Consider the following 14,234-nt stretch of genomic DNA (forward strand, 5'->3'; position numbering starts at 1 on the left):
ATTTCGACGGTTTTTCTTTTTTGGCTAAATCTAAAGTTTTCGAGGTCATCTAAAGCATAGTAAATATATATTTATAGTTGCATTATAGGAAAAGTTAATTTTCATTCATTTTTTGTATTTCTTTTTGTTTGTATATGTAATATACGTATGTACAAAACGAATGTTTGTATAATTGCCTGTCGTTTTGTTTTGTGCACCTCAATTCATTTACGTGCTCTTCTCATTTCGATCGAGAGCGTCATTTAGCGCGCATTTTGCATGCCTTAGATTACTAGAGCTTTACGTATAGAGCAGTCGTTTTGAATATTCTCACGCTCGAACTCATTTCGAAATGGGTTCGCCCCCATTCGATAACATCCCTAACAGGTTCAGAAAAAATTTGAGAGGTAATAACGTTAAATGATCATGGGTAAGTAATTTTCTACGGTTTCAGGTAAAATTTGTTCCTAACTCTTATGGTATAAGGTGTACAGAGTACATTTTGAAGGTTTCTTGAATCCTAATCCTTCCAGTAAACTTCTCTCTTCTTCACTCTTTAACCAATCCCAAACACTTTGAGTAATATTAAACACCCTTCGCCTTTTCCAAGGCTTAACAAAGGCATGAAGTAAATCGAATTTGGTGTCGGTTTGTGGGTCTATCACTGCAGTACATCATAAACTTCGCCCACTAATATATTTTATTTGCATTGAACAGTCAAGACGCAAGATGCCGGCCAAAGTAAACAAAAAGGAGAATTTAGATGATCTCAAACAGGAGTTGGATATCGATTTTCATAAAATCTCTCCTGAGGAATTGTATCAGCGCTTTCAGACACATCCCGAGAATGTGAGTTTAGCCTGCGGTAGGTGGTATTAGATATGTGAACTGAACCGTCTCTGATCTCCTGCAGGGTCTAAGTCACGCCAAGGCCAAGGAGAACTTGGAGCGCGATGGTCCCAATGCGCTGACGCCACCCAAGCAGACACCCGAATGGGTGAAGTTCTGTAAGAACCTGTTCGGTGGCTTTGCCATGTTGCTGTGGATCGGTGCTATTCTCTGCTTCGTGGCCTATTCTATCCAGGCCAGCACCAGCGAGGAGCCGGCCGACGATAATTTGTATCTGGGTATTGTACTTTCCGCTGTCGTCATTGTGACGGGCATTTTCTCATACTATCAGGTGGGTAACTCCTTTAATCTGGGCAACTAAAGAACGGGTTACTAACGGTAATGTGTGTGTCCCGCAGGAATCGAAAAGTTCTAAGATCATGGAATCGTTCAAGAACATGGTACCCCAGTTCGCCACCGTCATCCGCGAGGGCGAGAAACTCACGCTGCGCGCTGAGGATCTCGTCCTGGGCGATGTCGTTGAGGTGAAGTTCGGCGACCGTATCCCCGCTGACATCCGCATCATCGAGGCGCGCACCTTCAAGGTGGACAACTCCTCGCTGACCGGCGAGTCGGAGCCGCAATCCCGCGGCGCAGAGTTCACCCATGAGAATCCGCTGGAGACCAAGAATCTGGCCTTCTTCTCCACCAACGCCGTCGAGGGCACTGCCAAGGGTGTGGTCATCAGCTGCGGTGATCACACTGTCATGGGCCGCATTGCTGGCCTTGCCTCCGGCCTGGACACTGGTGAGACGCCCATTGCCAAGGAGATCCACCATTTCATCCACCTGATTACCGGCGTGGCCGTGTTCCTTGGCGTCACCTTCTTCGTGATTGCCTTTATCTTGGGCTACCACTGGCTGGACGCTGTCATCTTCTTGATTGGCATCATCGTCGCCAACGTGCCCGAGGGCCTGCTGGCCACCGTCACCGTGTGCCTGACCCTCACCGCCAAACGTATGGCCTCCAAGAATTGTCTGGTAAAGAATCTGGAGGCCGTGGAGACCCTAGGTTCCACATCGACCATCTGCTCCGATAAGACCGGCACCCTCACCCAGAACCGCATGACGGTCGCTCACATGTGGTTCGACAACCAGATCATCGAGGCCGACACCACTGAGGATCAGTCGGGTGTTCAATACGATAGAACCAGCCCTGGATTCAAGGCGCTCTCTCGCATTGCCACTCTCTGTAACCGTGCCGAGTTCAAGGGAGGCCAAGATGGTGTGCCCATCCTCAAGAAGGAGGTCAGTGGAGATGCCTCCGAGGCCGCTCTGCTCAAGTGCATGGAACTGGCCCTTGGCGACGTAATGAATATTCGCAAGCGCAACAAGAAGATTGCCGAGGTGCCGTTCAACTCCACCAACAAGTACCAGGTATCTATTCACGAATGCGAGGATGCCAACGACCCTCGCTACTTGCTCGTAATGAAGGGAGCTCCTGAGCGTATCCTAGAGCGCTGCTCCACCATCTTCATCAACGGCAAGGAGAAGGTACTGGATGAGGAAATGAAGGAGGCTTTCAACAATGCCTATATGGAACTCGGAGGACTGGGTGAGCGTGTGCTCGGCTTCTGTGACTTTATGCTGCCCTCCGACAAATATCCCTCCGGCTTCAAATTCAACACCGACGACATTAACTTCCCCATCGATAACCTGCGCTTCGTCGGCCTCATGTCCATGATTGATCCTCCCCGTGCCGCCGTGCCCGATGCCGTGGCCAAGTGCCGTTCGGCCGGTATCAAGGTCATCATGGTTACCGGCGATCACCCTATCACTGCCAAGGCCATCGCCAAGTCCGTCGGCATCATCTCCGAGGGCAACGAGACCGTCGAGGACATTGCCCAGCGACTGAACATCCCCATCTCGGAAGTGAATCCCCGCGAGGCCAAGGCCGCCGTCGTCCACGGCGCCGAGCTGCGTGATGTGTCCAGCGATCAGTTGGATGAGATCCTGCGCTACCACACCGAGATCGTCTTTGCCCGTACCTCACCCCAGCAGAAACTGATCATTGTCGAAGGTTGCCAGCGCATGGGTGCTATTGTGGCCGTGACTGGTGATGGTGTCAACGATTCTCCAGCTCTGAAGAAGGCTGATATTGGTGTTGCCATGGGTATCGCCGGCTCTGATGTGTCCAAACAGGTAAGAGATCACTTCACAATAGAACATAATGACACGGAGTAAAAATATCACCAAAATTGTTCAGCAATTAGGAAGATTTTCGCACGAACATGACATTTAAAAATGTTTAAAATTAAATTGAACCAATGAGCGTGATATTTTACTGATCCATATACTTGTGATTTCCTGTTAACATTTAATATGGTTTTTTATCAAAGTGATAGGCAATATTTATTATTATAACCAAACAAGGAATTATGTTGAAAGCTCGTTTAATGTTTTAAAGCATGGGAAAATACAGTCTTATTTTCCGTTCTGCATCAAGTACATCAAGTTTCATGTTTTTGGTTTATGACAGACTTGTAGTAAGTGAGAGATGGCGCAATATGGATTTGATGTTCTTTTGTTGTCCCAAAAGCCTAAATTAATTATGTTATCCTGTGCAGGCTGCTGACATGATTCTGCTCGACGACAACTTCGCCTCCATTGTGACTGGTGTGGAGGAGGGTCGCCTGATCTTCGATAACCTGAAGAAGTCCATCGCCTACACCCTGACCTCCAACATTCCCGAAATCTCGCCTTTCCTGGCCTTCATCCTCTGCGACATACCACTGCCACTGGGAACCGTGACGATTCTGTGCATCGATTTGGGCACTGACATGGTGAGTTTTGACCTCCGTCCCAAACCCGATCCCAGTTGAAGATTAAAGTTAATGTTGCGATTAAGTCAGTGCCATTCGGGCAAGTTAAATGTAACAGTTGTAGTCCACCCCAGTTAATTGTTAAGAACTAGCGTCTTTAACACTCACTCTGAACGTGAATTGTGCGGCTGACTGCACTGGCAATCAGATTCCTGCCATATCGCTGGCCTACGAGGGACCCGAGGCGGACATCATGAAGCGCCGGCCCCGCAATCCGGAAATCGATAACCTGGTCAACGAGAGGTAACCGCGCTAGCCTCCGATCCAGTTGAAGCTCCAGCTTGAGAAAAACGCCAGTGCTAGGCTATCGAGTAGTTTAAGTGCTCTTTCCATGACCCGACCTCTAGCTACCCACAGATCTAGGCCAAAACCAAACTGAATTGAATTAATGGACTTGAAATTGTGTAAACCGTTGCTAATGTAACTACCTGCCATAATCCAATACCTAGGTGCCAGCCATTTCATTGGCCTACGAACACGCCGAAGCCGATATTATGAAGCGTCCGCCACGTGACCCCTTCAACGATAAATTAGTGAACTCAAGGTGCCAATCAAGTCAATTTCTACCCCACACTAATACACACACCACACACACTCACCAACCCACTAATCTCAACTACTAAAAAAGAAAAAAAAACATGTCTGAAGTAAAGAAAAGCGTAAATCAAAAGAAAACCATATAAATATAGCATATGTCTTATGTGTATGTGGCTGGATTGTACTAGAATAAGTTGGCCTAAACGAAAAGCAGCGCAAACATCTAACCAAGCCGTTGACACGTTTATGGTTTACTAAATACCCAACTTACTCTTAAGAATGTTATCACTCGTACATGAAACCCACACCCAACCGCTTTCCTCTCAATTCTCATATCTGTGCATATGTTCATTTGGTGGCAGATCGCTCGTCATGCATATAACCATTTATACATAAAAACATCCGCTATGTACATTTCATGTACAAGTTTATTCCCCACCGTTCTTAAGTTCCTCTCAAAGAGTTATATATAAAATGTATACATCATACGCATATAACTGTTCCCACATGTACAATTCATTTATCCCTACTTTTAATATCTAGCCAAAACGAATACCGACTTCATCTGCCATACTCTAATTGCTCTAAATGTTAATTGGTGTGCGTCGTATTTCGTTATTCTCTCACAAAAATATAAAGTCAGAAACATATCGCTCACGATTTTCGTTTTGTGGTGTAACTAACACTGAGTTAACCGTAAGATTCACCCCTCGACGTTATTGAAATTAGACAAATTGATTGGCATTTGTAATGGATTTTAAGTTTGTAAAATTTGGCAAAAATTTCAATATCAAAATTATCAATTGCACACGATCCGTAGCAACTAACCCAACCAAAAATATTTAATTTAATTATATAATTTGACTCGAGAATTTTCATTACCTTATGTTTAACTCTGTTCGTCACTCCACACATCAACCATTGTCCAATAAGTTTCTGCAACCTAAGTTTGTTTTAAGGAGAGTTTTAAGTTATGCAATTTAGCCTGTAAGATATACCTACCCCATTGAACCAGCGGTCGTTCCCTAAGCTCAGCGGATTTTTCAGGGTTTTTGTAAGACCACCCAGGCAGATGATCAAGCAGAAGCAGACAAATGAGTTTGAGTTTCCATAATTTATCGTATTTATTTTCATTTATTTTTTCCACTTCAACCAACTACCAACCGATAAACCAACCCACAACAAACGATCGTTTGCACGCTTAGGTGCCAGCCATTTCCTTAGCTTATGAGACGGCTGAATCCGATATTATGAAACGCCAGCCGAGGAATCCATTCCAAGATAAACTGGTCAACGAAAGGTAAAGTTTCGCTCTGTGCTGATCTACAATCAATTACAACAATTACCAGAACAATCAACCAACAACTATCAACAAAGCAATCAAACAACTGCAAGAACCGAATTTCGAATTAAAGTAAAAGACACATATCCGAACGCAAATCAAGATTTTGCATTTTTTACAACTCTATCAACCACCAAATAATTCTTTTATGTCACGCAATGAAAAGCAAATTGAGTACCATAGAACTAAATTTGTACTTTGAAAGGCTAAAGTCTTAAAAGCAAGCCAAAATCAAAGTACGCTTTCTTTCTATCTACAAGTCGAAGAAAATTTAAATCATTTTACTCTATTTATCTTTATATTATCCGCTATATCTCTGTCTTTCTATATACTAACTAAAATATTTTAAAATAGCTTAAGTACTCCTCGGTTGAATGTTGATTATTTGGATTAACTCCACAATGTTTTCCATGTTTTATGTTAAATGTTTGATTTGGTAGCTTTTCATTCAGTTTCTGTTTAATGTTCCCTTATTTACTTGATTATTCTACAGATTCTTCTAGTCTCTGATATTTCCGTTCAGATAGTAAAAAGTAAAGTTCAAAACGATTAGTAATATTTATTTGATACATAAATATAATATTGTACTTGGTTCAAGGAGTGTTCTTAGAGAATTCGCCAACATTTCCTATAAGCTATTTCCTAAGCACACTTAAATCTGGACTTGAGGTCCAGCGGTTATCATATAAAATATTTTTTTTAGAAAGAATTTTATAAAAATCCTTAAGTATGTTTTATTTTTGTATTTTCTTCATATGTATGGCATCTTGTAAGATTTTTCATTTGTTTTTGCAACATTGCAATATATCCTATAATTATTCGCTGATAAATGTATTTGTAATCTTATCAACATATATTTAGATACATATTAATTATACAATCTCAATAGACTTTTTCAAACTTTTTATCAGTTCTTAACAATGAAGACACACTGAATAACAAATATTTCGGATGCCATTCGGCCAAAAACCTCGAAAATTTTGCACTTGAAATATTTAGAAAATTTTCACTCGACTAGGAGTATTTCTGAATACATCCCTGTTAGTCATAAAGTCAGTTAGTTTGCCTTTCACTTTTCCGCTTAATTTTGGTCAACTTTCGCTCTCTATCTTTCACTTACTCTCTTTTTCTACAATGATTCTTAAGGTGCTTTGAAATACAACATTTGGGCCTAAAAACCTTTCGTGTGACCTCTGAATTTATCGTTTCCGCCATCGGAAATGTTCTTTAATTTGTATTCTTTGATAACCCGGTTTATTGATTTCAATTTATGTTATACTGTACAAGCTGTACAGGTTTTTGTTTCTATGTTTTATTTGAAGACCCTATTTTTGCGGTGCGAAGGTAAGTGGTGATCATGTTGAGGGCTCAGCTCAGAGTATTTTCTCCATTCCTCTGAGTTATTTTACCGTGGGAGAAACGATAGAGTTTTACCATTCGAACACAGATATTTTCAATCTTAGTATTTTCCTCTACGCTAGAGCAGGACTATTGTTAACTTAGTGAGTCTGTAATTTGTACGTTTCTACCTATGCTACTCTATAATTATCGGTAGAATACTTCGAACTAGACATCAATTCATTCCCGACTCTCTCTTAACTTGGAGTCAACTCGAATCATTCAGCACATTCTTTCAGTCAATCAGTCAGTTAAAGTTTGCCCCATATCTTTCTCTACCAACTCTCTATCAGTCATTCATAAAAACGTCTTTTGAGTTGTAGTTGACCGACACTCACACAAACCTCCTTCAAACCCAATCGATGTCAATCAAAAACCAGGCTAAAATTGTCCTTTAGAAATAATGATACATTTAAAACGATTTAGCCCAATTAAAGCTCTAAGTCATTTTTATACACCATACAACTGCGCATTTAACTACCTACCTACTGTTTACTATACTGTTACTGGGTGCTCTATGCTCTTTCTGCCCTAGATTAGTTTTAGCTTCGTAAGTACGTGGGAGCTAAACAAATAAAACACTGAGATACTATTTTACATTCAACATGCAACAACAGATACCCCATGATGGTACTTGTCACTGCCTCCCGTCCTCCCCACAGAACTCTGTCTATCTATTATGATCTATTAGTGAATATTAATTAGCGTATAAAGTACAAGTATTTACTACTCGCCCGCAAGCATATTTATATAAATCTTTTATACAAATATTTTTATATATATTTGTAAACTTTAATCAGATTTTCCTTTGTATTTCCCTACATTCTTTCAACTCTTGTTATGTCTTTCTTTTGATTATCAAACAACCAACTAACAAAATTGCAACTTGCACAAATACCGATAACTGAACAATCAATAACCATTAATTGCCATATACCGCAAGATTCCGGCCATTTCACTCGCTTACGAGCAAGCCGAGAGCGATATTATGAAGCGTCAGCCGAGAGATCCGTATCGCGACAACTTGGTGAACCGCAGGTCAGGACAAACTTAACGCTAAGGCTTAAAAAAAAAAACTCCATTATCCAAGTGTTAACCGTCTTTTAGTTGATTAGTTAAGGACTAGAAAATGAACAAACATGCAACCATCTTTCACTTTACCAACTTTGATTTTTGTTTGATGTGTTGTGGTCGCGTTTCTTGCATCACAATTTGGCCAACAATTACCAACAGATGAAGCGATCATTAATCAGTCTATAACATTCAATAAATCGAATGCTAAATTCCAAATTTCACCCTGAAACTTTTGCGACTGTTTGTTCGTTTGCTGATGCGTTCCTGCGTTTTTCTTTGTTTAAATTTAAATTCCACACTCTTGAACATTAAAATAATAGTTTTCTTTCGTTCCTGTTTCTATGTGACCACTGTTTCTTCTTATTATTTCAGTTTCTGTTTTGAAACTCTCAATGTGGAATGAAATTATCTTTCATATATTCTGGTACCAAAACAAAAAACCGTTTAAAAATTACTTTCCCGAAACAATTTTTTATATTTTCTGATTCAGAATACTTTTATTACATTTAATTTGATATGGAATAATCCCTTTATGTATCCCTCACTTAAATCCTTAACTCTAAGTGTTACATTTGTGGCGTGTTACTCGCACAAAAAACTTCGATCCTTACACAGATTTAATGTGTGTGCTAAAAATATTCAGGAACAAAATTCGAATACAATCTAAAAGTGTCTGTTTTGCAAACTGTAGTGTCACAAAGAATAAACGCCCAACAGCTGCTTCTAGAGTATTTGACGAAGTTAGTTCAAAGAAAAACGCTCGCTCGCTCTAACGCTCACCTGCATAAACAAAGACAATAAACACTGAAAACACACAGCCCACACATCAAACATTCAAACAACTGAGAATTATTATGTGGATCTATGTATGTCCACAAGCTCAGAAACAAGCAAAAGACTGAACAAAAACTTAACCAAAAACTCCACGAAAACGAAGCTTCTGCCGTTATTCTTAGACCAGTTAGTGCGTTACTTGTAGATGAGTTTGTTCGAGCCAACGACAAAACAAAACGAAAATCGCTTAAGTTGTGTTCTAGATACACCATATGATCGTTATATACAAAATCTATACTTAGACTCGTTCCGAAATCTGGTTCCAAGTGCCAAGTCGCGGTAAGTCTGAATGTTCGGGAGGTTGTCCTGAAAGTAGGTAAAACTTTACAACAATGGCAACGAAGATTTGTTATAATTTTTTGTGTGCAAAACTCTTACGTGTTTAATATTCTTAAGTTTGTGTTTAAGTGTAAGTTTATTATTGCGTTTATGTTTTATGTTGATTTCAATCGAAACTTCCTTAAACGTAAGTAAACGAAAAGGTTGTAGAGCTGCATTCGCTTATTGTAGTTATAATGGCACGCTTTTATGTCTTGCATGTTTAGTACTGTATGTCCTGTATTTAGCCGCATGTTCAATTAGCATTAACAATTACTATGCTTTTCACATCCACATCCAATGCAAAATGTAAGAAAGCCAAACAAAACAAAGAAATTCAAACGATTCTGCGCCCTCACGCTTTTTGTCAAGTATAAATAGTACGATTTGCTTTTACGCGCCTCTAAGATGAAAAAATTACTACAGATTCAAATGAGATTTGCTCAGACACTATCCACGCTATATAGAGTAAAGTCTAACACCATTAAAACTAAACGATAAACATTCATTTGCTAAAACAATCCATAAAAGAGCTTCAAGGTAAAGTGGCACTAACAACAATCTAACTAACTAACCCCGAGTACGGATTAGTACTCGGATCGAGGACTCTACGGACAGTTGCGGTCCTTGGGCAGGGTTTTTGTTCCTCCCTAAGTGTTTTGTGTTTGTTGTACGTGTTTTTCCGTTCTATCTTCTTGTGAGCAAATGTTTACCGCTTAATTTCAAGCATTTGTTGCCTTCCTACCCTAAGTTTACCGCCTTCAATGTTCGACGACAAACAAAAACCTTGGCCAAGCCGCGCATGTTCCTGTCACTGTCCGATGCCCGAAACTTTACCGCTAGCCAACCAGTAACGAGAAGTGTCTTGCGTCCTGAAAAACAAACCAAAACCCCACACAAAATAAAAAAAAAGTGCAGCCTGCTTTTGAGAGTTGTCTAACGAGGTTTGCTTATTTCTCCCCACTTCCACCTTACCCCGCCCCTTTAACTAACGCAGGTTGATTTCGATGGCTTATGGACAGATCGGTATGATCCAAGCCGCCGCCGGCTTCTTTGTGTACTTCGTCATCATGGCTGAGAACGGCTTCTTGCCCATGAAACTGTTTGGCATTCGTAAGATGTGGGACTCGAAGGCAGTCAACGATCTAACTGACTCCTACGGACAAGAATGGGTAAGTTGTCATTCCAACTTCTTACACTAATACACATTATTATAACTGTTCGATTAAATTATCTTTGAATTTTGCTTTTAACTTGCTAACAATAAACAATATTAGTTAAAAACAAGAAAAAAAAAAAAATTTCGGGGGGAAAAAAAAAAAATAATAAAAAAAAAATATTTTTTTTATAAAAAAAAAAAAAAAAAAAAAATAAAAAATTTAAAAAAAAATAAAAATCCCCAACAGATTTGCTTGATTTTGAAATCGCTTTACAGTTATGATATTTTATGGCGTTAGATATAGGCCGATCCTTATGAAATTTGTTGTCGGATTGATTGGCCAAAAAAAAAACCAAAAAAAACCAACTTTATCTTTAAAACACCAAGTTATGCTTTTTTGTTACTCCCTTTATACTACCTGCAATAAGACTTTTAAAGTTTTTTGATATGATAGCAAGGTAGAAATTAATGATTGTGAGCAAGGAGTTACTTTGTTCACTTTGAATAGCGAGGAAGTCAAATAGTATAGTTAACAAATAGTTAATAGAGTAGTTAACAAATGAGACAATTCTGATTTCATTTCTTATATTTCAATAGACCTACCGCGACCGCAAGACCTTGGAGTACACCTGCCACACGGCCTTCTTTATCTCGATTGTGGTTGTGCAATGGGCCGATCTGATCATCTGTAAGACGCGTCGTAACTCCATCTTCCAGCAGGGCATGCGTAACTGGGCTTTGAACTTTGGCCTGATCTTTGAAACCGTGCTGGCCGCGTTCCTCTCGTACTGCCCGGGCATGGAGAAGGGTCTGCGTATGTACCCCCTGAAGTAAGTGGACCTGCAGTGAAATCCCTTTAAAGGCGTCTAAATAATGCATTTTTTCTTCCGCAAACCTAGACTCGTCTGGTGGTTCCCGGCTATTCCATTTGCGCTGGCCATCTTCATCTATGACGAGACCCGTCGCTTCTACTTGCGTCGCAACCCCGGAGGCTGGTTGGAGCAGGAGACATACTATTAAACACCCACACTGCTACACTCCCACACACATAGCCACATGCCCCCACACACACACACAGAAACACGCCCACACCCACACCCACATGGGAAAACACCTAAAAACCATGGAGAGCAACAAATAGTAATGTTTATGAACCACAAAATCCACACAACCACAGTAATAGCAACAGCAGCAGCAGCAACGGCAAGAACAACAGCTAAAGATAGCTACAGCAAAAACATATTACAATATATTTTATTTTTTTAATTTAATTATTTAAAGTAAACGAGGAGAAACAAAAATGCAAGCGATAATTATTTTAAACGTTAAGTAAATTTAAATTATAAATTAAAGCTAAAAATAAGATTTAAATAAAGTATAAATGAAAATAAAACAAAAACGAACAACAATTTCGAAACAAACACCAATCACAACCAGACAAGAACAACCAGTAACTAAGCAAACAGTAACAACACCATGTTTTTAGTAAAATTATTAACGTAACGAACTGGAAAACGATTATTTAAGCCGAAGCTTATCGAACAATAACAAGATCCCAAAAGAAAAGCTAAAGGCATTCACACATACACACTCGCACAGGCACACTCACAAACACCTACACACACCGATACACAACGCATGACGAGACAAAGTATATAAGAAGTTTAGAGAAATTATAAAACGAAGTAAATAAAAAAGTAAAAGAGGAAAACAAAACAATGAAAAACCTTAGCGTAGTTACCAATTAAGCCGTGAAGAGTAAACCCCAATAAAAACCACAACAACAACCAAAAACAAAAAGAACAGAAATTAATTTGCAAACTTGTGTGTGTAAACGCAGCTTAGCGCAGAAGAACGAAATATATATATAAACAGAAAAAAACCACAACAAAAAATGTGAACCGACACGAGGAATATAATTGTTTATATATATACACACATATATTATATGGAAAAATTTGATTATATAAATGGAGCTATACAATACACCAAAAAAAAAAGCAAACGAAAAACAAAATTGAATCCAAACGAAAACGACAGATCTGCGCCGGAGATGGGTATCTGAGCGATATTTGGAGGCCCGCCGGCGATTCGCGGAGAATCTGCAGAAAAGAGTTTGTTAAAATCTAAAGAAACCAACTAAATGTTTATAAATAAACTCCTTAAACCAATTGACATGCAATATTATGCTTTGTGTGCATTTAAGCCCAAAAGAACCGATGCAGAGAATACGGTGGGGTTAAGTCCCCCGATATCGATATCGAGATACAGATACCGTTACCGAAACCTAGCCCCAGAACAAAAAACAAAACGAAAACAAAAACAAAACCAAACAAAAAAGCGCCCACAAAATAAATGTTTGTAATTTTTACACGGCACAGCGCCCCAAAATGGGGCAAGCCCAAGGCAGTATTGTGTTTACTTTTTCTTTGATTGTTTTTTATCGCTTTCCCCGCCCACACACGCCCCCAAAAACAAAAACAAATACAAACACACACACTCGCGCAGAGGCAGTAACGAACGGTTGAGCGGTCAAATTGTTGGCCACCCACATTGAAATTCAACGAATTACACAGCTTGGTATTGTCGTTATCAAATGAGTGGGTCTGACAAAGCGGCCGCTGGCTAATTGAGATTTCTGAATTGTGAAAAATGAATCAGAAAGCGATATTTGGATATATGTATGTGGATATTCATTACGATCGGCTAGAACGACCGACGGTCACACCCACGCAGAGAGATACGCCCAGGCAAACGAGTTTGATTCGCTGCTGTTTTTGTTTTCCAACTGTCTTGTTTTCTAACTTAGTAAAGATGATCATTAGCATTGGAGATAACGATAATTATGGCATGTTAGTTATGAAAGAAAATGAAAAACTAAACAAAATTATTATTATTAGTTGTTAACAAATTATATTGAGTAATTAATAATATTGATCGATGGAAGCTGATGTGAAAGAGATATGATACTAAACTAAAAAACGAAGCAAAATAAAAAAAAACCAAACGAGGACAAAAACAAAAGATAAATAACTCATAATATGGACTACAAATATTTATAAACAAATGCAGAATTATATAAACGTTCGATGGTAAAAGCAAGAACTTGAAACAAAAACAAAAACCAGAACAAATTTGTCAACAACACGCAGAAGTAAAAATTTGCATGTAACAACAAAACAATGAGTAAACATTTTTAATTTTTTGTTCTTTCGCCCTCCGCTGTAAATGTATTTGTAGATTTAAACAATGATTAAAATAAAAAACTACATAAATAAAACTTAAAAAAAAAACAAATCGAGTTCTTTTATTTCTAAAACCTTGTATTTAGGCATTTTTCAAGGAGATAAGAAAAATCTAAGTTGAAAAACTTTGGAAATGATTCACAAACTATGGACTTAAATGGGAAAGGCTTGCATATATTGTTACTCAAATTATTATTTCAAAAACGTTCCATCGTTTTACGATCTCATTAATTCATCCACTGAATTGAATTGTCGTGCCAAATAATCATCTTCAATCAACAAAATCGCGACATTTTTATGTCTACACACAAGCTGGAAAACGGGGCTATAAACATAAATATATTGCTCATACGCCCCGTCTTCACCCCGGCGAAATGAGTTCAGGTCCGTAACGAATACAAATACAATGGCGCACACAAAAAAATGGAAGCCAAATACAAAGGCAAAAAGGTTGCGAGCACATACTTGCAAGCCCCCAATGTTTGCAATACTTGTTTGTGTGTCTGTATTTACGACTGTATTTACAGCAATGGCATGCAGCGTTTGCCTCTTTTTCGCTGCTGCTAGTGATGTTGCCATTCCTATGGCTATATGGCCTATTGTCGAGGCAGGTCTCTCAGGGGCGGAATAGGGGGTCGC

At 39.3% G+C, this 14,234-nt stretch overlaps 1 protein-coding gene across 6 annotated transcripts in view; it reads left to right on the top strand.

Moving 5' to 3' along the window:
• Window positions 1-13,647, top strand: part of LOC108047852 (sodium/potassium-transporting ATPase subunit alpha) — a 28,708-nt gene extending 15,061 nt beyond the window's left edge. For 4 of the 6 annotated variants that reach the window (XM_017128215.2, XM_017128220.2, XM_017128219.2 and 1 more), the window contains 8 exons: window positions 697-828; window positions 893-1,159; window positions 1,227-3,008; window positions 3,434-3,649; window positions 4,138-4,232; window positions 10,189-10,363; window positions 10,948-11,180; window positions 11,250-13,647. In XM_017128215.2, the coding sequence (XP_016983704.1) occupies window positions 697-828; window positions 893-1,159; window positions 1,227-3,008; window positions 3,434-3,649; window positions 4,138-4,232; window positions 10,189-10,363; window positions 10,948-11,180; window positions 11,250-11,370 (3,021 nt within the window). In that variant the 3' untranslated portion in view covers window positions 11,371-13,647. Of the gene's footprint in view, window positions 1-696; window positions 829-892; window positions 1,160-1,226; window positions 3,009-3,433; window positions 3,650-4,137; window positions 4,233-5,430; window positions 5,526-7,908; window positions 8,004-10,188; window positions 10,364-10,947; window positions 11,181-11,249 lie in introns of all 6 variants that reach the window. The other 2 variants (XM_017128216.2, XM_017128217.2) reach the window with 2 other exon arrangements.
• Window positions 13,648-14,234: the final 587 nt, after the last annotated feature.

Source organism: Drosophila rhopaloa, unplaced genomic scaffold (genome assembly GCF_018152115.1).
Source record: "Drosophila rhopaloa isolate 14029-0021.01 unplaced genomic scaffold, ASM1815211v1 contig_178, whole genome shotgun sequence".
NCBI lineage: Eukaryota > Metazoa > Arthropoda > Insecta > Diptera > Drosophilidae > Drosophila > Drosophila rhopaloa.